Consider the following 27,999-nt stretch of genomic DNA (forward strand, 5'->3'; position numbering starts at 1 on the left):
TTTGCTGGTGAAGGGCCGCTATATGAGCGGCCGCTTACGAGTGACGATGACAGGGGTTGAGCGAAAGAAACAAATTTTCAATGATACATAATTGTGTAAAGAGTGGAAATGAGAGGTAATTATCTGTCTTTTTCAGTACGCGAGCAGGTACAGCCGGCCAAATCTTTAGCTGGCGTGCGTGATGGCCACGTTTTCCGTGCTCCTGCAGCTTATGACGGCGCAAACTTGCTAAGATATCAAATTTAAGCAGGGGCTCACTGAACTCCTGCTTAATATAGAGCTTCCCCCAAGTTTGCTTCGTCACAAAGCGCAGGAGCGCAGAAAAAGCGGTCTTCGTGCACGCCAGCTAAAGATTTGGCCGGCTGTACACATAAATGAATCAACTTGAGGTCATTTTGCTTTTATGCGCCTAAAGGCACCAACGAAATGACAGTTTCTTTAATCTAGTACCCAAAAGTTGGTTCACATAGGTGTATTGGCAAATATTGCAATTGGCAAAAAATTTTTTAACTTTTTTTTGTCATTAAACTTGCCTCTTGAGATTGGAGCGAGTTGCTCGTCGCCACAAGAAGCGTTTATAAATTGTGGCACAAATTTAACATGACAAGGATATGGAGCGCTGGGGTATTGATTTCGGTGATGTTAAGAGGAGGAAGTGGGCATGAGCAAAGCCTGTCAGATTCGTCTGTTAGGATAACAGTGGACACAGAGTATGGAAAAGACAATTGAGAGCGGCAGAGAATAAGGGTTTGGGATGAGGCTATGAAGATTGGTAGCATGCGGGGTTGTCATGGCTCGTTCAAGACAGGGGCATTTCGAAACCGTAGGGAGAGGGCTATGTCCTGCGGTGGATGATGATGATAGTGGTGACGAGGGGGATGATGTCAGACAGACAATTAGGCCTTAGTTATTGCACGGCTGTTCCGGTCCTTATCATTCTATCGTTCACTCTACAACCAAATCACTATTCTCGAAATTATTCTACTTCGCTGCTGGTTTAAATGCAGTGATGGTAAAGGATGGCGAAGTATACTCAAGCAAGTATAGTCACAGCTATTACTGACCGTTTGTTGTTGTATGCCCGCACATTCAGTACAGCTGTAGTGACCCACAGCTGTCGCGCTTACTACAGTCCGCGCTTGTTTACGCTCGGCGTGCGGCGCACGGTGCAGCCGTCTGTCGGGTTACATGCGCCCGTCGCGTTGCTCATACACTGCACTCACTCCGCTGCTGCTTATTGTTCGCAGGTGCAGGGAGACACGACGGACGACTCCGATGGTGGAGGACGGGTGAGTGCTCTTCAAGATCATCCATGGGTGCGATCATGTGGGGAGCGAACGGTTCATGCTAGATAAGGCTCTTAATTGGGCTAGTTGGCTACTGGATCCAGACGCACTAACGAGCGCAAAAACACGCGAACATTAAATATGCGACAGGACAGATTGTATAGCCATTGTGTGATTCAATAGTTAGTCATGCGGGTTAACGGGTAAGAATGCTAGTGAACTAGCGATGCAGCCATTCATTGTGCAAGTATTCCGTATTTAGTTACGTCAAGTGAAATGGATACTGGTGAATTGTTAACGCAACGCTCTTGCTTCCGCAACTAAAGCTGCAAGACACGGGGACATGGATGGTCCTTGTCGTCTCTTGCGCATCTCTTTACGTCATTGTTTGCTCAGTCTCTCGCTTTGAGGAAACATTAGGGCCCCAATGGGCACTGCAACTCCCTTTGCCGTCCTGTAGACGTTCTAAACGTCCCCAGAACGTCTATGGGAGTTTCAATGTCCATTGGTTCGTTGCTCTGCCATTGCAGCGGTCCTTCAAGATTGTTCATTGGGAGTGAGTGATAATATTTTCGATATCGTTGATAAAGACGTACACGTGCTTTGGTACAGCTGGTTAGAATAGCCGGGAACTAGAGGCCGTTTCGTGTCAGCTACGAGCACGCATTCGTGAAGTAACAACTTCGTGTATTCGTGGACAGCCTATTCCTTTTACGACTAGTATTGCAGGAAGACCACGAAACTTCTTGTGCGAAAACGCACCGGTTAAAATTGACGCGTGTTCCATCTCTGTGAGCGAGTGCAGGCAGTCGCCTCTACAGTTTAGCTCCTTTCTTTTTCCCGAGCGGCACGACGTTGACGTCACACTCGTAATTGTTCCGTTCTTCTATTGTTCGATGGCTGGATTTGCTCTGACGTAACTTCACCTCACGCCGTTTCGCAACTGTTCTTGTTCCCTGCAGCGAAGGCTACAGGGAACAAAAACGTTGCTCAGCACGCAACTCTTGTTGCCCTACAACGAAAGGCGGGCGACAGCGCTAGAAGATTCTGAGTGGTGTAGTTTCTTCACTGCATGTTCTGTTAAGCTGACTCATTTGGCATACCCCTAAATACTGTTTCTGTTAACGGAAGTGTCACTGGTACCTTCTACAGGTTGTACGAACGAACGAAAGATATACATGTATCACGAGTTGCGCTCAAAGTTAAGGGAACAATGTTGTTCCTTTAAACCAGTGGTGTCAGTATTAGACCTAGAGGTGCGGCTTGTAAATTAGTCAGTTCAAAATAAAAAAAAATGGCGGCCGACTTAGAGTAGATAGGCCATATGCGAATTAGGCGCGCTAGTACATCGGCTTTCACTTCAGTTTGGTTCGAGGTTCGGCTTTCAAGGTCGATCAGGCTTCAGACGAAGATCGGCGAAATCGGACTTAAGCTCCGCCTTAAGGGTGTGACACGATAGCGTTGATGGGTTAATGCCCACGTATGCGCAATTCGTCATTCTCTACATTAATAGATCGCTGGGAGTGCTCAATACACTCCTAGCTGGCGCAGTGGTGCAGTGGTTGAGTGCCACTACCCCGCGATGGCAGGTGCTGCCACAGGTGGCGCTTGTGAGACCCAGGTTGCTCCTTCCGCGCAACCTGTCGCGAGCAGTGAATAACTGAACTGCCACCTGTCACGTGACAGTCCGGTGGGCAGGTTGCGATGACACCACAAGGCCACGTGATCTGTGTGGCCCACCTAGGTTGTTTCTCCGGGTATTTTTCGCTCACAACGGCGGCGCCGCCGACGACGACGACACCGGATTAACGCAAAACGGGAGCCTTAACGCTATCGCGTCAAAACTTGTGGAGAGAGGCTTCGCGGAAAGAGGCTTAGATAAACATCGGCAAAATCTGAGATTGAGGGTTTTAGTGCTCGCGAACTGAATAAATAACATGAACTCCTGGCTGCATTAAGCACAGTTTGTCCAGTGTTCTTTCCGTGATGAAATATGCGAAAAGTTGTGCTGTATAGGAGGACTGATTTATGCAGCGGTCATTGTTGCTGTAGGAGCATGGGTAATCGCCGTGAAATCGAAGAATGTCAGTACACGTTATTTTGACAGTGGATTTCGATGTAGAAGTGTGCTATAACATGTTGCGCACATCGAGTCGGCGAATCTGAAATACCGCTCTCTATACAGTCCGCGGCCTTCGCACAAGCCCCTAGAGACTTGCTTTCTTGTCTGTCTTTTTTCTTTGGTCAAGTCTGAGCAGTTTCATGTTTCCGGTGCCTAAACTAAGAACAACCTTCGTCTCATTGTACGGTACAAAGATGAGATCTGCTGCTGTACCTGCGAAGCTTGTCTAGTGGCGATGTACAGTCTTGTAACCAGGCTGCGCGGTTTGCTTCTCAGTCGTATAGTAAAGCTATTACGCCAGCCCTCAAGCTCTAAATCTCTGTATGGTAAGGGAAACCCCTGCCCTCACCTTCAAAGAAGTTTTTGATTTTTAGAGAAGACTTGAGGGGTCTACTATACGAATGAGAAGCAAACCATGCAGCCTGGTTACTTTTGAAGACTGTACGTAACTGTTGTAAATGTGGCGGAACCACGAAGTGCATGATTCTAGGAAGACACCAGCGGCAAGCAACGAGCAGGAGGAATCCGTTAGGACTTGCATTTTACTGAGCTAAACTGCCAGCTGGAAGCGCATTATGCGCATACAAATTGTACGCATGGTTACGCTCCAGAGTAGCCTTCTGCATAAAACTCCCATCATACAGTCGTCCCCGTTTTAGTATGCCGATTTCCCAGCGGAAACGCTTGCAGAAAGCAAAAAGCGAAACCACCGAAGTACGCGTCGCGTCTGCCGAGGGTCGTAAGTTTTCGAAAGACACACCTGGACGCTTGCCAGGTCAGCAGACTGCGCGCATGCATGGAAGCCACGCCCTTCTTAGTTTCGTCTCGTTAGATGGCGCCACCGGTTCGGCAATCTGCATCCAGTTTGGTATTGCACCTTTTTTCCCTCCCCTGTCGTCCTGTGTAGCCTGACCCACACCCGGCTCTTTAGTGCCGCTGAAACCTATGATCTTTTATTTCCGCTAGGGCGACCCTTTCCTGTGTGTCTAGCCGCTCTAATATACGAGTGCCGCATGTGCGTTCGCCTCTCCCAGTTCCGAACGTGGAAAGCAAGCGGGTTAAACTTTGCCTTCGTTGTTGTTTCGCTCGCCTGTCCGCGTAACAGAAGGCTGCTCAAGGCCGGCGCTTTCCTTCTTCTCTTCTGACGCTCTCTGCAACCAATCCGCTTTATTCTCATTTCCTCGGTCTCCGTTTTCTGTCAAGGTCACTCGGAATGGAGGTCTGTGTATAGCTTCCCCTGTCAGTCGTTTTTTAGGTTAGCTGTTGTGTCTGGCAGTTATGGGTGCCTCGTAAAGGCATCGCGTTGTTGCGGCTCCATATTTGCTGCTCGCCGCAGGGGCACACGGCGAGTGCTTTGCAGATGGGCCGACGCGGTGCGTATGGCGGTCTAACGACACCTTACTCTGGGCCGTAAAAGTTGGAAGGAAATTGGAGCCGGATGTTACTACGCCGACTATTCGTCTCTTCTTTGTCCCTTCTTTTTGGATCTTAGTTACTTTCTCTTGCAATGCGGCAAACACAACTGCGTGCGGCGTTTTTGAGCTTAATCACCAGTAGAAAGAGCTGGTCCCGGCGAGTTCGTAATATATATAAATAAACCGCCGTGGCAGTGAGAAAATCAAGGAAATGAAGAAAAAGAGCCGGGAACAGAAAGGGTATGCATGTCCGTATTACCAGTGCAATACAAATAAACGTACACACGATTTAATTGACTTGAATCCACAGTCGTCAAACCTTGGCGTTTTTGAGGGCGCGTGGTTTAATAGGAGCAGGGCTCCCTCAAGAGCGAAGATACAAGCGAACAACTACTTTACCAATGCACTCGTTTTGACGCTCAAGAAGCGCTTCTTGAGCGTCAAAACGAGTACATTGGTAAAGTAGTTGTTCTCTCGTATCTTCGCAGATGCGGTGGACGCACTCTGGAGGGTCAGCCATCCCACTCAGATTTCCGCGTCGCTTATGACTTGCAAGAGGTGCTTCTTGGACGACGTAATACTTTGCGCGAATAATCAGAGATGTTCGCGTGGCTTTCGTGCGAGGTCAACATCGGTGCCGCCCTTTCCTGGACCCACTATAAGGAAAGATGTGCCCATTAAATACTCCCGTTTTTCTCCTCATCGCCTTTTTTTTTGTCTTCCTACGAATGCGAGGACTGGAGGCGTTAGTTTGGCGGTGTGCTCACTGCGTTGTAGGGCCAGCTTGTAGACAGGCCGAAGAAAACTAAGTTTCCCGATTTGCACCACGTATGCTTAACGAAGCACCAAGCTCTGACCAATCCCCCACCGTGGGCATGTACCATTGATTCAGAGGCAGCAACAACAACGGAGAAAAGTAGCGTGGGAAGGAGAGCCGGCAGTGTGCGAGGCGATAGGTGGCAGAAATGAGGAAGAAAGAGAAGGACAGAAAGGAGGGAAAGCATAGGAGCAGAAAGACCGTAAGTATGAGAGAGGAAAGATGAGATCAAGGGACAAAGTGCCATCATCCAAGACAGCATGAAAAATCTCCTAAGTCTTCTTTTTGTGAGGTTTCCAAGTCCGGACTGTCCCTTCTTGACACGCAGTGTTCTGATTTGCCCAACAAAGACCGGAACTGCGCGGTTCCTTTTTCCCGAAAAGGAGGAGCGGCCCTCGCCCCCCAAGCTCCTTAGAGGCTAGTGTCTTTGAGTTTCATGAAAAGTGTCAGTCGCTGGATTTTGGTTTTGCGGCCCAAGTCGACAGCGTTACTGAACTATAGCGCTTCAATGCCGGCCACGCGGCCATTCTCTTTCTTTACTACGTCACGTTTGATGCCAGCGGACTATTTTTGAATGTTCAAAGCCGTGCGTCACGTGGCGACAGCCAAGGGAACTAGAAGCGCTTACCCCGAATTCATGGTAATGTGTCGAAATCTATCGCCTGCATTGTAGCATGACTCCGTGGTGCGAAGTTCTCACAACAAACTGCCAGCATTCGTTGGCGGACACTGAAATTTGACCCTTCTGCCTACACTAACTTCACCGCTGCACGCCGTTTGTGTGTGGTGAAACTCATTTCGACATTCCACGGTTGACTCGTTTCCGTGGTCACCGCAGCTACCGGCTTCGCAGCTTCAAAACTCACTGCGTAGAGGCCAGTAATGCTCTATTCGATTAATTTTCCCTTATTCATGGAATTTTAGGATAAAATTTGGCGAAAAGAGAATTTTTAGAGGTTGCAGTGAATATTAAGGTACGAAATAGTCTCTCTTTTTTTTTTATTTCAAATTGAAGTTTTCAAGTTGCTGCAGAGAAGAATCTGAAATAGGGAACTTTTGTTATAATTAAGAATTTTCGGGTTACGCCTTGGAACATCACTGATGGCGGGCAAAATTTTCAGTATTTTGCGGTACTCAAATTCCTCAGAGAGCCGCCGCGGTGGCTCAGTGGTTATGGCACTCGGCTTCTGACCCGAAAGACGCGGGTTCGATCTCGGCCACGGCGGCTGAACTTCAATGGAGGCGAAATTCTAGAGGCCCGTGTACTGTGCGATGCCAGTGGACGTTAAAGAACCCCAGGAGGTCGAAATTTCCGGAGCCCTTCACTACGGCGTCTCAAATAGCCTGAGTCGCTTTGGGACGTTAAACCTCCATAAACCAAACCGAACTTCTCAGTAAATTCACACCTCTGTTCACTATAATTTTCGACCATCTTGTAAAAGCCCTTCGATGACGCCGTCGCACTCCATTCTTTTCTCCCGTTCACTGACGCCTCACACACGATGTCGGCGCTTTTTCTTTTCAATGCTGCAATCGTTCTGACCATCCACACTTCTAGAGATTTCGCGATGCGTGCTGTATACCCGCAGGAGTCTTTCCGAGCACCTCGCGTGACGGCCACCATCCTGGCGTGCGCACAGTGAAGTGCATGCGGTAGTCGCCCAGTGCCTCGCTAAGTAAGACAGCACTCCCACACACGGGTGCCAAATGGGGCCTGTGTTTGACACGGCGGCGACGGCCTTACAGGAGCTGCGCGCCCCGGGTCCGCCCACTCGTCAGGAAGGCCCTTCGCTGTTTGTTTTTGCTCCTGCTTCTTTCTTTCCGTTCGCTTCCCCGCGATATAGTAGTAGCTTCGGGGGCCCCCCTTCGCTAAGCTTTCCTTTCGCTGCTCTTTCTTCGCGGCCGCGCCGTTGTCGCCGGAGTCGCGTGCGCGCGCGCACGGCGTGGGCACTCGGCCCACCAGTCCGCGGCGCGCGCGCCAGTCCCACCAGTCGTCGCCGCCGCCGCACGCGCTTGCTCGCTTTGCACTGCCGACGCCGCCGTTTTGCTGCTGCCTGCGCTGCGGAAACTCCGAAACTACTCGTCTTTTGGGCGCCACCCAAGCGGCTTCTTGCTCTTCTTCCGTCCGAACCCTTGCACCGTGCGGAGCATCCTCCTTCGACTCTCTCCGTATCTGGGTCCGCCGCAAGAGAGACCTCCTCCTGACGCCCAAGACCTTTACGCTGCCTACACTCGGCGTGACCAGTGCGCTGCCGTTCTTGCCGTGTTCTTCTGTGCAGTGGATTTTCTTTTTTTAACCTTTGTTCGCTCCTGACAAGCTGCGTTCTTCGGAATTTTGCCGGAATTGCCGATTCGACCTGCGCCAGCCACTGCTGAGCTCATCGTCTCCGGCGGGAAGAGCTCTTGGAGTGTGCCTAATCCGGGACTGATTATTCTCTTTGCACAGCGCGGATTAGACAGAGCTCATCGTGGGAAGAACAGTGATGTGAATCTGGTGCCAGCAGGAGTGCGACTGTGGCTAACGGCAACGGAACCCTGCACGGTTGAACCCCTGCGTACTGACTCTGCCCTGCCAGCCTAGTGGAGATACCGCAGCGGCCTGTGGGCACCCTCAGATCATCGTTGCCAGCTCCTCCCGGCTGCTGCTGCTGCTGCTGCACCCGTGGGCATCGGGCCTTCGTCGTTTCGTCATCCGTGGCGCTCCCGCTGAACTCGGAGGGGGCGTACCAACGCACGCACCGGAAGTCGGCAACAGGTCAGTCAGGACGACCCACAACGCGGTAGCTGTGAGCGCCCCTCTGGTGGTGGTGGGTGCCTCCTCCGCTGATTAATTATCGCCCCGGTAACTAGGCCAGGCGCTGGCAGACACCGCTGTTTGTTTTTGGTTAATCCGTCAGGGCGGTGTGCTGCAGGTTTTTTAGGTGTTCCCGAGGACGCCGGTCGACCGGTCTCGGTGCCCACACGCGTTAGATGCGAGATATGTCGGCGAAAACAACGGTGATCGAGTGATGAGGTGGCCTGGTTTTCGTGGTAATCATTTTGTCCCACATTGTTAGGGGAGGCTGCAAAACGTGGCTAGTGGTCATTGTAGCCGCCGCGCCTATATAGGGCGAAGCAGGCTCGGGCGCTGCTGAGGTTCTTCCCTGTAGTTTCGCGACCTCATGGCTGCGATGGTTTGACCTGCTTTTTGCGGGGTGATCTCGAGAGACATGGAGGTGTGGAGTTTACTGGAAAAGAGCGACACTCGTGTCCTTGCATCGTGCAGGCCCCCTCCTTCGACTCTCTCGTCTTGGGTCTGTCGCAATAGCGGACTTCTACCCCTGACGACCAAAGCCATCACCATCATCACCATCATCATCATTATAATCATTATCATCATAAGTGTGTCCTTGTGAGAAGGGCTTAAATAGAGCAGAATGTTGGGCCAGTTGGTGCAGCGACATATTCAAGAAAACTTTGCGCAGAATAACACAAGACGAAAGGGAGAAACACGTACACACACACTAGCGCTAGTGTGTGTGTACGTGTTTCTCCCTTTCGTCTTGTGTTATTCTGCGCAAAGTTTTCTTGAATAAAGGCTTAAATCTTTCGCTCAGGGATAGCCGTGAACCGTTTTAACGATATGAACTTCTGTCAATGATTTTCCTTTTTTTTTTTTGGTGGCAGGTTACGTAGCCAACAAGTTATTTCCTGACGGTGTATTCAGAAAACACGTGTGCAACTCATTCTCTAATCTCTTGTCCGTCACTGGCAGTTCCCGAACGCCTGACGTGAAGACACTGGGGTTTAGGGATGAGCCGATCTTTATTGTGGCGTACTGCCTCCGAGACACCACCAATCTTCTCACCAGCGCTTGCTTGGTGGCAGCCCATGGTTGGTCATGACACCATCCGAACTTTTACCTTTTGCGTCAGCTGTACTGCCGAGCTCGCAGTAACTTCGGAATACATGGCCTCTCATTAATTTATTATTGAACCTACGTAGAGCTTTAACTCTCCAAAGCCTGATTACTTGTTCATCCAGATGTTTTCAACTATGCTGTCCAGTGACGCTTTTTGAGATTGCACCTCTTACTTGCATTAGTAAATGGGAGCTTCACGGCTCTTGACACTTCGGCTTAAAACTCTGCGCCATTTGATGCTTGCGCTTTCGTGAGCGTGGTTTCGGGGGGCGCAGTAGCACACATCGCTCGTTCGGCCCACTCGCAGTGCTCAGAGGGGCGGCCGACCGTTGCGGTAGCAGGATCCCGACTCGGCGGCGCCGCCGGATGCCTCTCATGACGCGTTGGAGGCCGGCCTCCTCCTGAGGCTGCGGCGAGCGTACTACGCCGCCGGATTCCTGCGTGGCGGGACTACCCACGAACCACCTTGACACATAGCGGGCTGCCGGCGTGCCGCCGAGCCACTACGCGCACGCGCCCCTTGGGCTTTCCAAGAATGGGTCTCGCTGGCGAGGACGCCGCGCGTTGCCGCTGACGTAGCCACCGGAGCCGTTCCGCCGCTGCCGGGCTGCGCGTCCCACGCCGCCAGCTGCGCGGTTAACCGATATTTCTTGCTTGTATTTTGGTTCGTTACGGTGTCGAACTTTCGCTGCTTGGCTTGTACCGCAGGTTAGACGACGTGTGGCTGGTGGCCTCTCCCGATGTACCCGCTGCGGCAGTATACTACTCAGGAGAGAAGGTCGAGAAGCCTACGCTTCGCGTACGACAGCGAGCACCGTTTCATTATTCAGCTGCGAAGTGGCTGTAGGCGGAGTCAGCCAACTTTCAGCCAAGCGGTCGTTGGGCCCCGGTCTCTGGCCAAGTCTAGCCCAAAAATGGTGCGTCAGCAGTCTTCGGGTGAAATTTACATGCTCTCGCAGTCCCGCAGAGAGCAGTCGGTCACTTGCCTTTAACTGTACGACGAAACGAAAGCCACTCGCAGCTAGCTGGGTCAGAAGTCGCACCGCCCACCTCTTCATTCCGACGTTGGTGAGATACTGATCGAGTCTTGAGAATTTCTTTTATTTGAATTTATTTCGAATAAAACGAAACATTCCAAACGTTGAGGGAATCCATACAGATAGCAAGAGGGAGAGACCGGGAAACGGAAGGGAAGTTAACAGGACTCAAATTCGGTTCCCTGCACTCTTGACCTGGTTCTACATGTATATTGGCCCCATCTAGTAATTTTCATTTTCAATATTTATTCCTATGTACATTAAATTCTGTTCCTGATATACCGCTCATGGAACGATGCGTCAGATTATTCTGGCCAGCTGTATGCTGGAAAGTGTTCTACGTATTCCAAGATACGACATATATACGTGTAATATATGGTTCCTTAAATGTGAATCCGGAGAACCGTTTTGCTTATGGGTGCTATGTGGGTGTGAGAACGCGTCCCATGCGTTTTTGCAAACTGCTGGGACAGGTAGAACCTGCACTTAGTTTGAAATTCTGCTGCCAGTTCATGTTTCTGTAAGGTATCGCTGCTCTTTAATAATACGTGTGCTGCCAACACCAACAAGCTATCCACCGCAGAACCCGACCCATCACCGAATCCTCTAAGCTTTTGCACCTAAGCCTGGAGTGCGACTTCCGCACGGCGCAGCGCCTAGCAGCAACTACAATCAAGGCACCAGCCATTCACTATGAGTGCTAACTTAGAGCAACTTACGGCCAACAACTGGCTCGCACTATTCTCTTTCTTGACAGACCACCTACCCTTATAGATTAATGACATCATACGGCAACCTTTGGCCCGTTTTTAATTCGCAGTCACGTGCACCCTTAGGATGGTGTACTCGCTCGAAATAGCGTTCATGAAGAGGCCAGAGGGCCTCGCGCACAGGCGTGCGGAGCGAACCTCGACGACGTTTCGGATAGCGTTGATGGCTCAGTCCAGAGTGCCCGGGGAGTACGTGTGCGCGCCTTGGAAACAGCCTGTTCTTCCCCAAGCGGCGGGACATCCATCACTTCTCGCGACCTCTATAACGCCGTGACGCGCGCACTCGCGCGCCGCTCCCGACTAGCGTGTATAGGAGCCGCTGCCGATTGGCGCCCCTGTCCTGCGGATGATTGCACGCGTTGCCGCCGCCTCACTTCTCCTCCCACGCAGGTCCGGAAACTGCTCGTAAATACATCTGTCTTGTACAACGCGAACAGCTTTCTCCTCGCCTTCAGCCCCGACCGTAGCTCCCTCCTCGGCGGCGGTTTCTTTTCGCGTGCGCGGCGGACGTCTACGCCGCTTTTTGAGCCGGTCGTGTCCTTACGGGCGCTGGCTGCACGAACGTGCCGCTGCGGTGGAAGGCCGTGCACGAGGGGAAGGAAAAAAAAAGAAGGGCATCTGGGGCGACCACAGCTGCGTTTTTCGGAAACTGTCTGGAACACGTGGGGACAGAGTTGCGTCGAATTCGCATGCAGAGAGAGGCATTCTGACGCGACGCATTGCTGGGCTCGCTTAGACACAACGCACGCTAAACACGCTGAGGCGCAACAACTATAAGGACTTGACGCCCTAAGCCTATATGAAGGAGGTGAAGATAACCTCGGGGTTTCAGTTTCCAAGATTAGGGGAAGAGAAACAAATCTGCGGAAAGCAGTGGTTAGTAAAAGGAGGATACAACTTCGGGATATATTCGGGAATAACGATAGAGTAGGGAACACAGGGTAAATTGCATATGAAACACGTATGTTGAGGATATGTATTTGTGAAATAGAGGTGACTGCTGCTTCCAGAATGATATAGTTGAGACCTGCAAGCATCCATTTACTGATTTCACTGGAGCTGCACGGTAGCTTTAACTATTGTGTGACGTGACACTAAATGTGAAACTGGTGCGAAATAAATGTGACAGATAACGGGAACGTACTGCAAGATGCCGTTCTTGTTCATGCTGAATCGCATAGTGTTTATATCGACTTAGTAAAAAGAAAAACGCCGACCTCTGCTCCGTAGATGAACTAAGCTATGTGGAGCCTACTGTAAGCTTTTAAGAACTCATAGTACTGTGGCGTATCTTCTTCGTTATCTGGTCATCTGTCTGGAATATTAGTGCAGTGCTCTGGGGCTCAACAATCTGCGAAGACGTCGTAGCCGCCTCCTTTTGTTACTGCTCTGCAACTGGTTTTTTATTACAGGTGTTTAAGATTTTTCAAGCTCTGTTTTACAGCATAATCAGCAAGACAGTTATACAATATCTAATTTCCAGAATGGAACTACGTCACCAGATTTAAAACAAATTTGCGCCTCTGGAGGACAGTGAAAAGTATCGCTTTCCTTTTTCAAATTAAAATGGCCATCTTTCGAGAATGCATGCAGGATTTACTAGCTTCGAGGCGTTTCGTGATTCTTCCCTGTATAACACGAGAATTCTCGCGAAATAGGTCAAGGCAGCTGTTGGCTTTGAATTTTTTTTCTCTCGCGTACTGACCGTAATCCAGCCAAGTGCCTTGGCGTTATGGCATCGTGGACTCGTCTGCCGAAAGCGACTGCGTTTCTGTGCGAAGAAGAGCGTAGCAGGGCGGGCTCAGCAGGAAAGACCACCTGCCGGGCGCGTTCGGTGCACCGGCGCGCATGAAAATCGGCCTAGTTGTTCGCGCCGCAGTGCGTCGCTACACGTATACGCGCCGTCAAATGCGCTGGTCGTTCACTTTCAAGGGCAATTCACGCTGGAGGCACAGCACGTAATGAAGTGGAAACCAGGCCGAAGCGAGAGACGTTGCCTATTTTCTGCACGTTTCATTTTTTGCTTTGGACAGGCACAGCCATAGCTCAGAAACTGGCCAATCTCGGGGCGAAACCTGGTTCCCAGCGGCGCCTGATGGAAGGCGTCGAGCATAGCGCCATCTTTCGACATCCTCTTGAAAGGACTGACTGCCGGCCTCATTGTGATTTGTTTTGAATGAATCTCGAGCTGTACGCATTAAGGAGAGAAGTGAACAGCGCTGAGAACGATGAAGTACTAGACAGCAGAAATTCGACGGTTATTGGGGAATCCCTCATATTCCAATGACTCCTTTGCGGTGGAAGTCGCCGCCGGCTTGCGGACGCTTCGCTTTCTCTGCAAGGAAGCACAACTGAAGCAGACGTTTTTCCACGGTCCAGATCGTTCATGCACGCAAGCCTGACCGGTTGCACGCATTTCTTGGTCACTTGTTGCAACGCAGACACGGCAACGACAGCAGAGCTCCACGCGTCCTGAGAAGACGCGTAGCGTGTCTGCAGAGGCAGCGAGCCTCGGCTGCCTTGCCGCGAAGCGACTCTGCAGGCATCGGCGGCGGTGGGGTTGGGGGCAGACAGGGACACACTTTTCGCGAGGCTTGCGTGCGTGGTGATAAACGTGGCTGCTCCTTTCAATTGGAAAGGAGGCTCCGTCCGCTAGCGGCGTCGGCGGCCATAAATCGTGGAGCCACGCCACCGCCCCCATATGCCGCTGCTGCGGTCAAACGGGTTGACGTCGGCGTCCGCCGGCGGTCCTTCGGACGCCCCTGCAGCTGCCTCTGCTTGCTGCTGCTGTTGGCGCGGGATTCGGCCCCGGCTGCGGAGAGGGAGCCGAAGCCGACTTCCAATTTATGGGCGTCAGACCGGCGGGGAAGCCGCTCGGCGGACGCGGAAGTGCTGGTACCCGACTCCTCCTCCCTCTCGCTTCACCTTTCCTCTGCTCTTTTGTCTTTGCCCGCCCGGCCCCTCTGGGTTTTTTTCTGGGAGGACCAGCAGAACAGAAGCAGGCTAGCTTCTGTTTCGAACACACGTTTGCGCGCCCTGTGGTGTCTGGCGCGCTGTGGTGTCTGGGGGAACTGGGGGAACTGATGATGATGATGACGATTATGATGGTGCTGATGAGTTCTTTATCTGCACGACACAAACAGCTTAAAGGTACAGTGAAGATGAATCTGAACTCGTCTTTTTGCCGCGGGAACTCTATCTACACGTTCCGAGCACTCTTAGAAACCTCGATTTATTGCCATGTGTGGCCGATTTCCCTCATTAAATCGAATTAATGACCGGCTCCCGCCTTTTTTTTCGAATTCTCGCCGTACGGTGGGCGGAGTCGACCAACGCAGGGAGAGCCTTTCACCCAGTCCCGTGGCGGCTTGCCGCTCTGCCATCAGCGGAGTAATACTTAGTAATCCATAGTAGCAAATAGTCCTCGCATATTTTTATTTCTGCGGGCTTATTTTGCGGCTATATTATCTGCGAATGAAACTATTTATTCACGGAAACCTAAAAAACATCATAAAGCGAAAGCAAAGCCTCCACGGAGCTGGCTGAAAGGCACTCCACACGTTCATCGACTCCGCCCACCGTACGGGGAGAATTCAAGAAATAAAGGCGGGAGCCGGACGTTAACTCGATTTAATTAGGGAAATCAGCCGCACAAGGCAATACGTCGTAGTTTCTAAGAATGCTCGGAACGTGTATATTGTGACGTTCCGTGCGTGAAATACCAGGGCCCATATCTTCGTCGGAATTTTCTCTGTGCTCAACCGTCCTACTCCCTTGTCTCCCCTTAAACGGTCCGCGTTCGGCGGCGCCGCCTAGACGGAGCCCCCAGCGGCGGCAAGCCACTGAAGGGGTACAATGGTACAAAGGCGCCGGCGGGGGGGAAAGCCAGCCCAATTAGGCATGCCTGGCCGTACAAGGACAAGAGAAGAAAGCTGCCGGCGGGAGTCAAATGACATTCCAACGAGGGATGTCGGGGATGCCGCAGGGCGCCGCCGTGGAAAGGAGGAAGAAAGAAACATTCCAGTGGGGAAGACAGGAGATCGGGCGTGGTCGGCGGAGCAGATATAGCTGGCGAGTGCGGACGAAAGGCACGGAGAGGACGAGATCGTTCACGAAAAAGGGTCCTTCAGCGCCGAAGCCGGACGGCGCGCAGCTTCTGCCAGCCACCGACGGATCGCAACTCCGGAGACCATCCATCGCCCCCATGACGGCGTCGCCACGTAAGCTCGGACACCCCAGCCTCTGATGTACCATGTATAATTATTGATTACATCATTTTGTTTAAACTGAGCCATACGGTGTCTTCTTGCCTCTCCGTCCCGTGTGGACCTGCGCATTATGTGGGGTCGTCACACTGGTGTCAGAAGTGGGGTCTCAAAAGCAAATGTCCTCTGAATGCTGCAACATTCATGACTTCAAAATTGTAATGAAAGGGGAATCACGGGACTGATTGCGGGACTTTGACCCCCATTTGAGAGGCTTGAGGCACCGGAGGGCTGGAGCGGAAAAAATGTCTGTAACTGACGGAGCTCCCACTCCACAGCCGTCGCTCGGAGCAAGCATGCTGGCATTAGGAAGCGTCATTCCGACGTTTACGGGAGATAAGACAGGGGTTCCAATCTGCGATTTCTCTTCCATGCTAGAAGAGATTGGGAAAATGGGGGGATGGTCCGATGCTCAAATGCTGGGAATGGCGAGGTGTAAGATGGCAGGAGCTGCTCATGATTTTGCTTGGCGAGACGAAAAAGTAAAATCCACAAAATCATTTGCGGAATTTAAGAAGCTCGCGTTCGAGCATTTCGACACTGAACCACGTCATGTGCGGGTACAGAGGTTCCGTGACGCCGGACAGATGGTAGGGGAGGACGTGCGAACGTTTGCGTCGCGGCTTCAGCGCCTAGCGCGCGATACGCTGAGTAGGGAGGAGGAAGGAGACCAGCTAAAGAAGAAATACGCGGAGGAACTACTTAAAGAGGAAATGACCGCTTTGTTTGTGGCTGGTCTGCAAGACCCCGTGCGCCGGTTCGTGCTCTCGCGCAAGCCGAGCAATTTCGACCAAGCCGCGGCGGCCGCATTGGATGAGGAACGAAATGAGGCGCTAACGGCGGCCGCAGCAAGAGTTCGCGTCATAGAGAGAGCGGTGCCCAACCCTGAGGTTGCTCTCTTGACAGAGCGGTTAGATCGCTTAGAGCAGCTGCTATCTCAGCAGGTGGAACGCCAGGTTGAAGCGGGCGCTCAACGGCGCCCATTCGCTGGAAACCGGAGACCGCCACAAAGCTACAGGCGCGGTATGCGAGATTTTGAAGAAATCGTGTGCTTCGCGTGCCAGGGTCGCGGACACATCGCAAGGTTCTGCCCAAACGTGCGCCGTGGGGAGCCACAAAGAGAAGCAGGCGAGACACGCCCTAAGCAAGCCTACAGCGAGGCTCCAGATACAGGGACAAAAAACTAGGTTGTCCTCCCCATCCTGATGAGTGTGGGGAGGGAGCAGTGGGTAATGAGGTGGTGGTGGTTTGTGTGGCCGACGAGGCATGCCCTGTTGTGCGTTGCAAGTTAAATGGCTGTTGCATGGAATTGTTGATAGACACGGGGTCAAAGGTGACCTTGCTTAAGGAAAGCAGCTTTAACACGCTTCGAAGGAAAGGGGATCGCGAGGTGTTGGAAGCGTCTGGTGGTATGGCAACCAAATTTGTAGGCATAACGGGGGATCCTCTTGGCATAAGTGGGCTCTACCGGTTACACTTCACTCTCGGCGGAATTGCATTGGAGCACCCCTGCTACGTATGCCCGGACACGGTGTCTCTGCCAAACGGAGTGTCAGGTATATTAGGGCAGGATTTTTTGAGAAAAGGGAAGGTAGTAGTCTCATTCTCTGAGGAAGAAGTTAATGCGGGGGGCTCAAAAGTTCCGTTTTTACGCAGGATGCAGAACATGCCCGACTTCCTTTCGTTATCTATATATTTTTTGTCTGTGCCGTGATTGTGCTGGAAGTGGGAGCTCCTTTGTAACTGCGGTAAATTTATTTCGTCCAGTTTGGACTAGCAAGGAGAGGCTTGGGTGCTGAGTTTCATGTTTGTCTGTGAAAGAAGATCAGTGCTGCCCCTGGAGACGCCAGTTATGACAGCTGCGACATATGGTGCAGTGCAGTGGTGTTGTGTGCAGCGAAAAGTGTTTTGTCGGACGGAATGTGCGAGGCGATTCAGAAAAAGAAGGGGAGCTGCCTGGACTCAAATGTTCGGAGAACATTCTTCTGGAGGGTGAACAATCTTCTGGAGGGTGAGCGAGTGTGACGTTCCGTGCGTGAAATACCAGGGCCCATATCTTCGTCGGAATTTTCTCTGTGCTCAACCGTCCTACTCCCTTGTCTCCCCTTAAACGCTCCGCGTTCGGCGGCGCCGCCTAGACGGAGCCCCCAGCGGCGGCAAGCCACTGAAGGGGTACAATGGTACAAAGGCGCCGGCGGGGGGGAAAGCCAGCCCAATTAGGCATGCCTGGCCGTACAAGGACAAGAGAAGAAAGCTGCCGGCGGGAGTCAAACGACATTCCAACGAGGGATGTCGGGGATGCCGCAGGGCGCCGCCGTGGAAAGGAGGAAGAAAGAAACATTCCAGTGGGGAAGACAGGAGATCGGGCGTGGCCGGCGGAGCAGATATAGCTGGCGAGTGCGGACGAAAGGCACGGAGAGGACGAGATCGTTCACGAAAAAGGGTCCTTCAGCGCCGAAGCCGGACGGCGCGCAGCTTCTGCCAGCCACCGACGGATCGCAACTCCGGAGACCATCCATCGCCCCCATGACGGCGTCGCCACGTAAGCTCGGACACCCCAGCCTCTGATGTACCATGTATAATTATTGATTACATCATTTTGTTTAAACTGAGCCATACGGTGTCTTCTTGCCTCTCCGTCCCGTGTGGACCTGCGCATTATGTGGGGTCGTCACAATATAGAGTTCCCGCGGCAAAAAGACGAGTTCAGATTCCTCTTCACTGCACCTTTAAGAGACAGGGGGCACTGAGAGCATTATTTTACCAAAAAGCATAAAACTAAAAGAAAGTCTGGAAGAACGGATGCTTTCACATATTAGCACCCAATCAAAAAGAACGTCAGCTCTTTGTAGTTGCTGACTTTGTAATGTCGAATGTAAACTTTAAGCTTCTCGGCAGTTATGAAGAAGGTAACTGTTAATATGGCAACTTCAGACGCATATGTTCCCAAACGATTACGATGTGTAGTGCGCGTGATGAACGACTATGTTGCCTTGAACAAAAACCGCCACGAGTGCCCGTAGGTAATAGGTAGCTGTTAGGGCCGCATAAATTTCAAAAGACCAATCTCGGTCAGCTCAGTGAAAATCAGTATATATGCAGCAAATATTCCTACATTCTCGTCATTGACGTGCCCCGTACGCATAATAAGTCAGTAAAAGATGCCGTTAAGAATGCGACATTTTTGTTTCTCCACGCAACAGACAAGAGTAGGAAGGACAAAGGTCATATTTCACTAAAAGAGTGCGTTAAACCACGAAGAATCTGTTTTGCTAAAGGGCTAAAGCGCTTCAACCTCAGACGAGCAGTTGATTGAAGCCACTACGTACAGTCAGGGACAAAAGTCTCCGGACCACGTGTTCCTCGAACGAAGCCGATATCTCTGCTATTAGTGGGCGGCTGGAGACCACACTTGTGGAGGTAAAAGTTAAATTTTTGTCCTTTCATCCCCACAAGTGTGGTCTCCATCCGTTGTCTGATAGAAGAGCTATAAGCTTCGTTTGAGGAACACGTGGTCCGGAGACTTTTGTCCCCGACTGTACGTATGTTTAGTGACTATCTGAAGATGAGCCAAAGTACAAAACCCACACAAAAAGAAAAGGAAAACACAGCTCAGATACTCTAGTAGGTAACATGTCAATAGGAGCATGGTGTCCATTTTAGCCGGCGAATGAGTGAGGAAACGATTTATTAACAGAAGTGTGCTGTATAAGTATAAATGATGCGATTAATTACAGTCCGGTTATTGTGGCACCATTCGTTATTCGATGAGAGATCTTATGTGGAATATTGTAAGGTAATGGCATGAACATATTGATGAGAATGGTCTAACCTTGCATTTTTGACAATATATAGCAGAAAAGTGCAAGCGCCTCGTATAGGAATCTGTGGATATATGGACTATTATAATACAATTTTGCGATACATGAAAAAAAAATTGCGTTTATAAACAACTTCCCGTTGAAAAAATGCGCTTGTCCAGAATTTCTGGGTGAGGAAGTGTGGCGATGATGAACTACCGTCCATTTACTTCTTTGCTTCTAATGAGTCCTTAATCTATTTTCTGACTGCAGGATGCACAGATGTAATGACTAAGCTAGGACAGGAAAAGGTCATCAAAATCACTTTCAGTAATAACCTTCCTCACGCAGCACATATTGATGGACATATTTAAACTGAATGTATAAATTTAAACCGCTGAGAGCCTTAGAAGCTGAGCCTAACGATTCCAAAAACGCGTAAAACAGGCTATCGTGTTCCGGTCGTATATTGTAACGTTTATTTTCCTTATCCATTACCTTAGGTCTTTGAATTCAGGCAGCTTCGTCCTCTGTATAGCAGTTGGCGAATCACATTGCTCGCTCAATGCCGACCATGATGTCACGGGAGCTGTCAGCTACCAATAATTAAACCGGTAAGGGATCGTTGCAAATTAAGGCCTCATGTCTTAAAATTTTAAATCTATGAACAGCTGTGTGTGGTGGTACACAAGAAGGCTTCTCGTATACAACCTTCCGGCACTCGAACCTCGCCCCCTGAAGCCATGGCCGGACTCTGCTACATGGCTTCGAATTTCCTGGTGGCTGCGGACGGAGTTGAACCGCTGGGTCCATGGTCTGCGAGATTATCTGCTAGCGCGAGTGATCACTCGCGCTTGCAGATAATCTCGGAGGCCATATTGGCTCGCTGTTTAAACGCGTCGCTGCCTCTGGCGGCGCTTTGTATTCGCCATCCATGCGCTTAGTACAGTTTGTAATCCAGGGTTTACTTAACGCGCTCTCGGGCCATTGCGCTGGAAGCACATGCGTGCCATTGGCTTTGCTTTCCTGCAGTCTCCTCGCGACGGCGGCAGGAATTCCGTCGTGCCACGGTGGAACGCGAGCTATGCAAATGAGAGTGAACGGTGTTGCGCGTGCAACGTGCGCGAGCCCGATAGGTGATGTATTGGCGGTCGATCGCGCGGCCTTCTTGGGCGACCTCGGCAAGCAGCGTTGCAAAGCCGCTTTGTATTGAGGGAGGTTTGACACGGTTCGCAACTTCGGCAAATTGAACGGGGCATTCCGAGCACGTTATTCCTGCTGTCCGGCAGGCGTGGGTGAAGTACTTTATAGGTAGAGACTTTACAGGCCGTACATCCGTACATTTTAGCGGGGCTATTTCGTGCCCTCGTGTAGTTGCACCCCGGTGAAAGTTGAAGCGTTGGTGCTTGCGAGCATTGATTAGGCGGGCAGTGTCTTTTCTGAGAGACGCCTGAAGCTCATCATCATCATCAACCTGACTACACCCACTGCAGGGCAGAGGCCTTTCCCATGTCTCTCCAATTAACCCTGTCCTTTGCCAGTTGCGGCCACTGTATCCCCGCAAACTTTTTAATCTCATCCGCCCACCTAACTTCCTGCCGTCCCCTGCTACGTTTGCCTTCCCTTGGAATCCACTCCGTTACCCTTAAGGACCAGCGGTTATCTTGCCTTCGCATTACATGCCCTTCCCAAGCCCACTTCTTCCTCTTGATTTCAGCTAGGATGTCATTAACCCGCGTTTGTTCCCTCACCCACTCCGCCCTCTTCCGATCTCTTAACGTTATACCTATCATTTTTCTTTCCATAGCTGGCTGCGTTGTCCTTAACTTAAGCTCAACCCTCTATGTTAGCCTACACGTTTCTGCCCCATAGGTGAGTACCGGTAAGATACAGCTGTTGCACACTTTTGTTGTATAGCCTGAAGCTACTACCATATAACTGGCTTACTGACGTGTTGTTCATTCGTGTTTGTAACACAGTGTCGCCAACTGCTGCTGGAAGTTATTGATTTTCTGGTGTACTTGCTGCATATATAGGGAAGGGATATTCCCAGGGCATTCAAGAAATATCTACCTTCGCAGAGTCTGTATGTGGTACAGCAACCGCAGCAGGAGAAATTCCGGCAGTAGCGCGGGTGTTTTCGTTCTTCGGTTGTTGTGTCAAGGCGTTGCGTCCCAGACCCCTTTTGCCGTGAAATCGTCACGTAGCTTCGACAATGAAGCGGTTAAAAAGTGAAGTGGGATACTAATACCAAAGAAACAAAGATGTGTGAGAACGTAAAAAACAAAAAAAAAAAACAAAAAAGAAACTTGGAAGATGTTTAACGTTCACTTAAGAGTACAATGTACATTACAGATATCTCCTGCGCGAATACTGCTTTACTTTCATAGATCTGTAGCAAAACCAACCGCAACGGTAACACACTCATGCCCGCTTCATCTAGAAATTCATCGACCGCAGACAATCTTCATAGCACTCCTGGCGCAGTGGTGCAACAGTTAAACGATGTTTGACTGTCCCGCCAGGTGGCTATTTCAAACGCAGCCACCGTCGTTGGGGCTTGTGGGAACCAGGTTTCTCTTTCCGAGCTCCCGTAAGGCTCATTTTTTCAGGGTCCTCCGGAGGCTGTTTCTCTACCAATGGGTTGATGCGCAGTGCCACTACGTGCAGGTGGCAGTTGCATTTAATTTATTTGAATTAATTTCACTACCACCTGGCCCGGGAGGCAGGTGAGCCTCCTGCTTTTTCGTTACATGGACGGACGGACGCTGGCTTTTCTCGTGAACGGGACCTCTGACGGTATCGCTTTAAAATAAAAACCATTGTTTGAAGTGAGGACTGAAACCGGCGGTTAACCAGTACGGCTGCATGAGCAGCCTATTCATGCTTCCGCGGGGTTGGTTTGTCGCTTCTCTGTATTTTTATTACGAAGGCGTTGCGTGCTTTGTTCCTTCTTCCGCGCAAAGGACAAGGTGAGCGCACGCGGACGCGTGAGCCGACGGAGCTCGCGGAAACCAGCGAGGACGGTTGGGATGTGGAAGGAATGTAAACAGAGCGAGATAAAACGGGGCAAGCTGGCGCGGAAGCGAGGTATAAGGGAAGAGAGTGGTTTGCGACTCACGCCGGTACTGCAGTTCGCTCTCTTTCAGGCGCCCCGCGAGCGCTCGCGGCCGGCGCGACGCGCGCGAACACAACTTGTCCGCCTTATCTGGACGCCACCCGTGTGTTTTCGATGAGCTGCAACCTCCTCCCCCGTTGATTCCTGCAGTTGGCTGATGGCTGATCGCATCCGTTCTGCTCCGATTGAAATGGAACACGGGCGATTACAGCCTAACAGAGGAGGGGGAAGGTTGCGCGAGGGCGATGCCGGCGCGATGTTGGGGGAAAGGCGAAATCGACGGTACACGAAAAGTCGCTTCGACGCCGCGTGTTTCCTCACGACCGTTGTCGGCCCGCCACGGGGGCACGCGTCGCGCATGGCCTCCTCGTAGCGTGCCGGGCCCGGGCGACGATGCTTCGGCTGACGGGCAATCTGCCGACTGTCTTTCAGCCTCCTCTTCCTACTCTCTCGTTTCGTCTTCCCTCTCTGCCTTCTTTTTTTGTTTTTGTTAGTTCATTCGGAGCGTTTTTCATTCTATCTGTCGGCCGTGCTGTCTGCGGTTTCTTTACGACGCGCTTCAAGTGCAGGTGGCAACTGCAGGGCGCAGTGAATCGGCGGGCGACGCCTTTTCCCCACGTTGCAAAATCCAATTGCTTTACGGTTGGATGGCTCGCTTGGCGCTGTGTTGGCAGATAGCGCGCGTGAGCGCCCTGTCTAGCCTCCCATTGCACGCTTGCGCAACGCTCCGGGGCAGCCTTTCTTTTTTTTTGTCTCATCCTCTTCTCCCCTCTTCCTCCTCCTCCTCCTCCTCCTCCACCCTTTCCTTCTCCTCGCATGTTTCTCCTCTTCTGTGTTCTGTGAATTGTACGCCTTTCGTGTTCTTTTCGTTTTCCTTTAAATCCTCCTCTCCTACGACCCCTACAGTCTCGCCGTTGTCATCTTCGAGCAGGAAAAGCGCGCAAAGCCGTTCGGCCAACTGGATGCGCGGAGCCGAGCAGCGGGGAGCCCCGCGATATGCACTTTTAGCCAGGGTGTCCCGTGGGAGTCGCCGCTGACTCCATCGTTCCTTCCACGTCTCTTCTTTTCGGTTCTGTCTATTCTTGCTTTCTTGGGACCCTCGGCGCCTATAAGTTATTTCCGCGTGTTATGCAACCTTGATTGAAGAACCTGACACTTGCGGTGGCTCTCGTCTCGCCTCTCGGTTTCAGAAGACTCGCCTGATTGCGAACGGGCAGGCCAGTCGTTTCGAGAAAGGAAAAACGCGTTGCAACACTAACGGATCAGGATTCGCCATCTTTGAAGTTGCGGACGGGGGCTCAGTTGTCGTTACGCCAGGGTCTGGGCAGACTATATGTGTTGTGCCCGTGACATACGTTGTGCCCGTGGTATAATTCAATATTCGATGCCAGAAATGTCCCCGAATTAAAGTATATGAGATAGGGTCTACGAAGCGGCTCGGAAAGGCATGATATTTATTTTGCTGTGGCGTCCTTTTCATCTACATTTCTAGGTAGGAGCGCCGATTTTTTTCCAAAAGTGAAGCATGCAAGTGCCTTTTTCAAGACACATTCGCGAGAACTTAGCGCTAGGGCTTCGGTGATTTGGAGAACTCGCCTATTTGCGTAACCATTGAAAAGGAAATTTATTCGGACAATAAGGGCAGTCATCATTTCCTTGTGGATGTACCAATCTCTTCATTGCTTGTCTTTCCGGGTTGCACTTGCGCTTACATACCCAACAATTCTGGGCAAAAGCATTTTTGAGCGGGTAACCGTTTATGAACGCAGTTCTTTCATATAATGTAAGATTTCACTATAACAAAATATATCCGCAGATCACCAGACGGTAGTCTATTTTTTTTTAACGTTTTAGCTATTGTCAAAAGCGTTCGCCATGAAAACACTTCAAAAGAAATATTTTTATTATCACAAGTATGGACCATTACCTTCAGTATTTCCGTTAAGGCATCTTACAATTTTCGAATTTTTAAAGTTTTTTTTCCGAAATTGTTGGACATGTAAATATTTTTTTCCGAACAAACCAGCGAAATCTTCCTGATGTTTCGTTAATCATGTCAGTCAATCGGCGCACTGGAAATAAATAAAATAAATACATGAATGGCGGCAGTGTCCAACGATGGCTATATGCATAGCGTTAGATTTATGGACTGAACAGCTATTCAGTATTGCGGCGAAAATAACGAACGTTTCAGCTGCATCCGGGAAGAAAAAAAGCCGCACACGGGATTTCAGTCATGTTCGGTCGGTGATAGTTCGTCTGTCCTGAATACTGAATGGGTTTGTGATGTGTAAGTCATTATGTGTGCTGAATACTCTATGTACGCATGGTTACGGCTGCCTGCAGTCGGCACCAGACCCAAGACACATTTTGACAAATAGCTTGCAAGGCATACAGCGTTAAGTCAGGGACCCCGTAACAAAGGGGGCGGGGGGGGGCAACATTTCTCCAAAGGTTCAGCGCCTCCCCCCCCCCCCCCCCCCCCAGCCTCCAACTGCTTGCCCCTGATCACATCAGGTTTCAGACTAGCGCTTCAATTCTGGGAACTAATTGATGCGAAGCACAGTGGGACTGAGCTAGTTGACTTTATAGCCAGTCGTAAAGCAAGCCGTTGATTGTCTGCCCCTGTTCATTAGCATTATTAGCGGACCTACCCACATCTATGATGTAAATAAAACAAACTTGAAACTGAAACAGACTGTGCACAAAATTTTTGAACGCAAATCATCACTCCTATGTGTACGTCGATAAAGCTGCCCACTTTAATTCAAATTTTTTATGTATTAACAAATACACCTTTAAACAGACCAAAATAAGAAAAATATGAAAAATGTAAAAGCTAATATTTAAAAAACCTATAAAAATTAGTAACAAGACCAACTCGAATTCTCCCCCCCCCCACCCCTCCCTTCACAAACACACACACACACTGAAAAAAAAATTCGCCGTGGCTTAGCTTGGTTAATAAGGGAGTAATTACTCATTGGAGTAATTACTCATTTGACCATTAGCTTGGTTAATCCCGGTAATTGCGAAAGCAATATCCGTACCTACGCCATGGTTTAGCTGGTGGTGGTGCTTGGGGTTAGACTTGTGGTGATGCATCGGTTATACAATCCAATCCAATGTAATATTATCTAATCTAATCTAATATAATGTAATATAATCTAATTGAATATAATGTAATATAATCTAATATAATCTAATCCAATGTAATCTAATCCAATCCAATCTAATCCAATTTAGTCCAATCGAATCCAATCTAATGTAATCTAATCCAATCTAATCTAAGGCCGCCGGTGGTGGCACTGCCACTACTCGCAGAGGGCGCGAGATGGTCGCCCAGCTCTTCGGCGTGACGTCACACAGAGGTCATGCGAAAGGTCATTTCATGTGCACCGCCGTCGCACGCAAAGGCTTGAAAGTGCAATTAGTAAAGCTTTCGCTTAAAAAAAAAAAAAAGTTCTAGAGCCCCTGCGTTAAGCACTGGGCACACGAAGTGCACACGCTTGGAAGTATCGGGGAGAGCTCGCAAACCGTATCTTAGGACTCTGCGCGATGGATTAGGCTTGCGCGGCATACACACAGCACCAAACACATGCGCACGTTCGGTGGAGTCAGACGTGCATGGACTTTAAGCATGTGGCTAGCGAAATTGTATTTCTGTCACAGCCGTTACGCCAATGAACACAATGAACGCCGACGGCCTATGGCTTCAGCGCCGAGTTTCTGGCACAACGTTGCCGATGCCAACGCATGCAGCGCACATCTGTCACTACCGCCAGAGAGAGAGAGAAACAACTTTATTGCCATAGATTGGCGGGATTTAGGGCAGGTGGGCTTGGTGTGGCCCCCAGGTGGGGGCGACTTCCTGGGCCCACGAAATGAGTGCTGTTGCGTTGCACGACACTGCTGGCCTGTGGGCCCGAGAACTCCGGGAAACTGTTTGTGCCGCGAGCGTCCCGGTCTACCCTCGGCGCCGCAGGGTGCCGGCCTCGTCGTGGACGCGGGGCTCATGTTCAGCCGAAGACGCACGCCTCCCGAACTTGACATATTTATGAGGGTCGCGGCTGTCCCCTCTCCTCTCGCATCGGAACTCGGGGTGGTCTGGATTCGTCCCCCAAGGACGCTTCTTCCAAGAACCGCGGCTTGGTCACGTGACCACGGCGTTCGAAAACTCGACCGTCAACGGACAAAGGGAGTCTTCCTCCGGCAGCAGAAGAGAGCAGCGGCTCGGGGAGCCAGTCTGTATTTTCCAAGGGCCTGGGGCCCTCTTTTCTTCTGGGTCAAATTCTTTAATAAAGACCCAATTCCTAGCCTTCATCGAGTCCACAGTCCGTACCTCGCAACAGTGCCAGTTGGATGGTCTTGTCTGGCCTTCTGAGGAGTTGGTTCCATCCTTCTTCGGAGGGAGCTGGCAGTAAGGTTCGAGGGGGCGGATTTCCCGCGCAACCCCAGAGGATGTGTGCCTGGGTGGCGATTTCTCCCTGGTAACAATTTTGGCAGACGGGGGGGTCGTATTCCCCGTCTGTGATGAGTGAAAGTCTAGAATGGCTAAGGATGGAGTGTGTCTGCAACCTGCTTGGTGGTGGTGAACACATTTATTTAAAGCAGGATTGAGGTGTCCACTGTTCCAAGAGGGCAGTTATGCGCCTTCCCTCTGCTTTACAAGCTCCCGCTCCATTGGTTTCGCAGCTTAAAGCGCGAATAAGGTGTCCACTGCTGGTTACGAGAGACAACGGCGACGGCGACGACGCGAAACGCAGAAACGGGCGCCAAAGAGCTGCGCTCTAAAAAAAGGCGCAGCCCAGCAAACTGAAGTTATTGAGCACCCCTCCGCGAAACCAAGGTTATGAGACACAAGTGAGAAAGAAGACCGCCGGGCCGTCGTGGCAGTCTTGGCAGTGGAAGTGTCGAGCCGTGTGGAGCTACATTTTTCATTATCTGGCTGAATCAGAGACTAGTTAAAAATTAAAATGGCACGGACGCTACCGCTTCTTATGAATCGAGATTCGCTTAAGAGGACCGTTTGCATGCAGCTGGCGTCTGCCGCCTCCGCTTTGTTGGCCGCTGAGACTGGGCGTCCCGGGAAAGAAAGTGGCAAAAAAGAAAAGCTCCCCGCGCGATATAAATGGAAGAGAAAAGAAACAGGACCCCCGGGCGTGTAAGTCTTGGCGACCGAGCCGACAGCGCCATCGCGGACACGCAAGCCCGGCGTCTGTCCTGCTCGGCTTTCACAACAGAGTCACCAACGCCAAGGATACGGGCGTGATTAATGAATAAACTGGCCAACTTCACTTCCTCCAAGGGAGCGCAGCGCGTCGCGTGATCCCAGTGTTGATATGATACACCCTAATTGTGACGATTGTATGTACATGCACTAAAGGCGGCTCTCTCTTCGAAAGGGAGGCGGCCAGCCACGCTGGAGAGAAATCGTCCCAAACCGCTACGACCGCCGTCATTAACGA

General features: G+C 50.9%; 1 protein-coding gene across 6 annotated transcripts in view; it reads left to right on the plus strand.

Moving 5' to 3' along the window:
* The window catches only part of by (focal adhesion protein tensin), a 260,886-nt gene that overhangs the window by 69,569 nt on the left and 163,318 nt on the right, over nt 1–27,999 (plus strand). For all 6 annotated transcript variants that reach the window (XM_089543734.1, XM_089543738.1, XM_089543736.1 and 3 more), the window contains exon 2: nt 1,248–1,289. In XM_089543734.1, coding sequence (XP_089399860.1) covers nt 1,248–1,289 — 42 coding nt within the window. The remainder of the gene's footprint in view (nt 1–1,247; nt 1,290–27,999) is intronic.

This window comes from Amblyomma mixtum, chromosome 5, assembly GCF_055824585.1.
Source record: "Amblyomma mixtum isolate Tamu chromosome 5, ASM5582458v1, whole genome shotgun sequence".
Lineage (NCBI taxonomy): Eukaryota > Metazoa > Arthropoda > Arachnida > Ixodida > Ixodidae > Amblyomma > Amblyomma mixtum.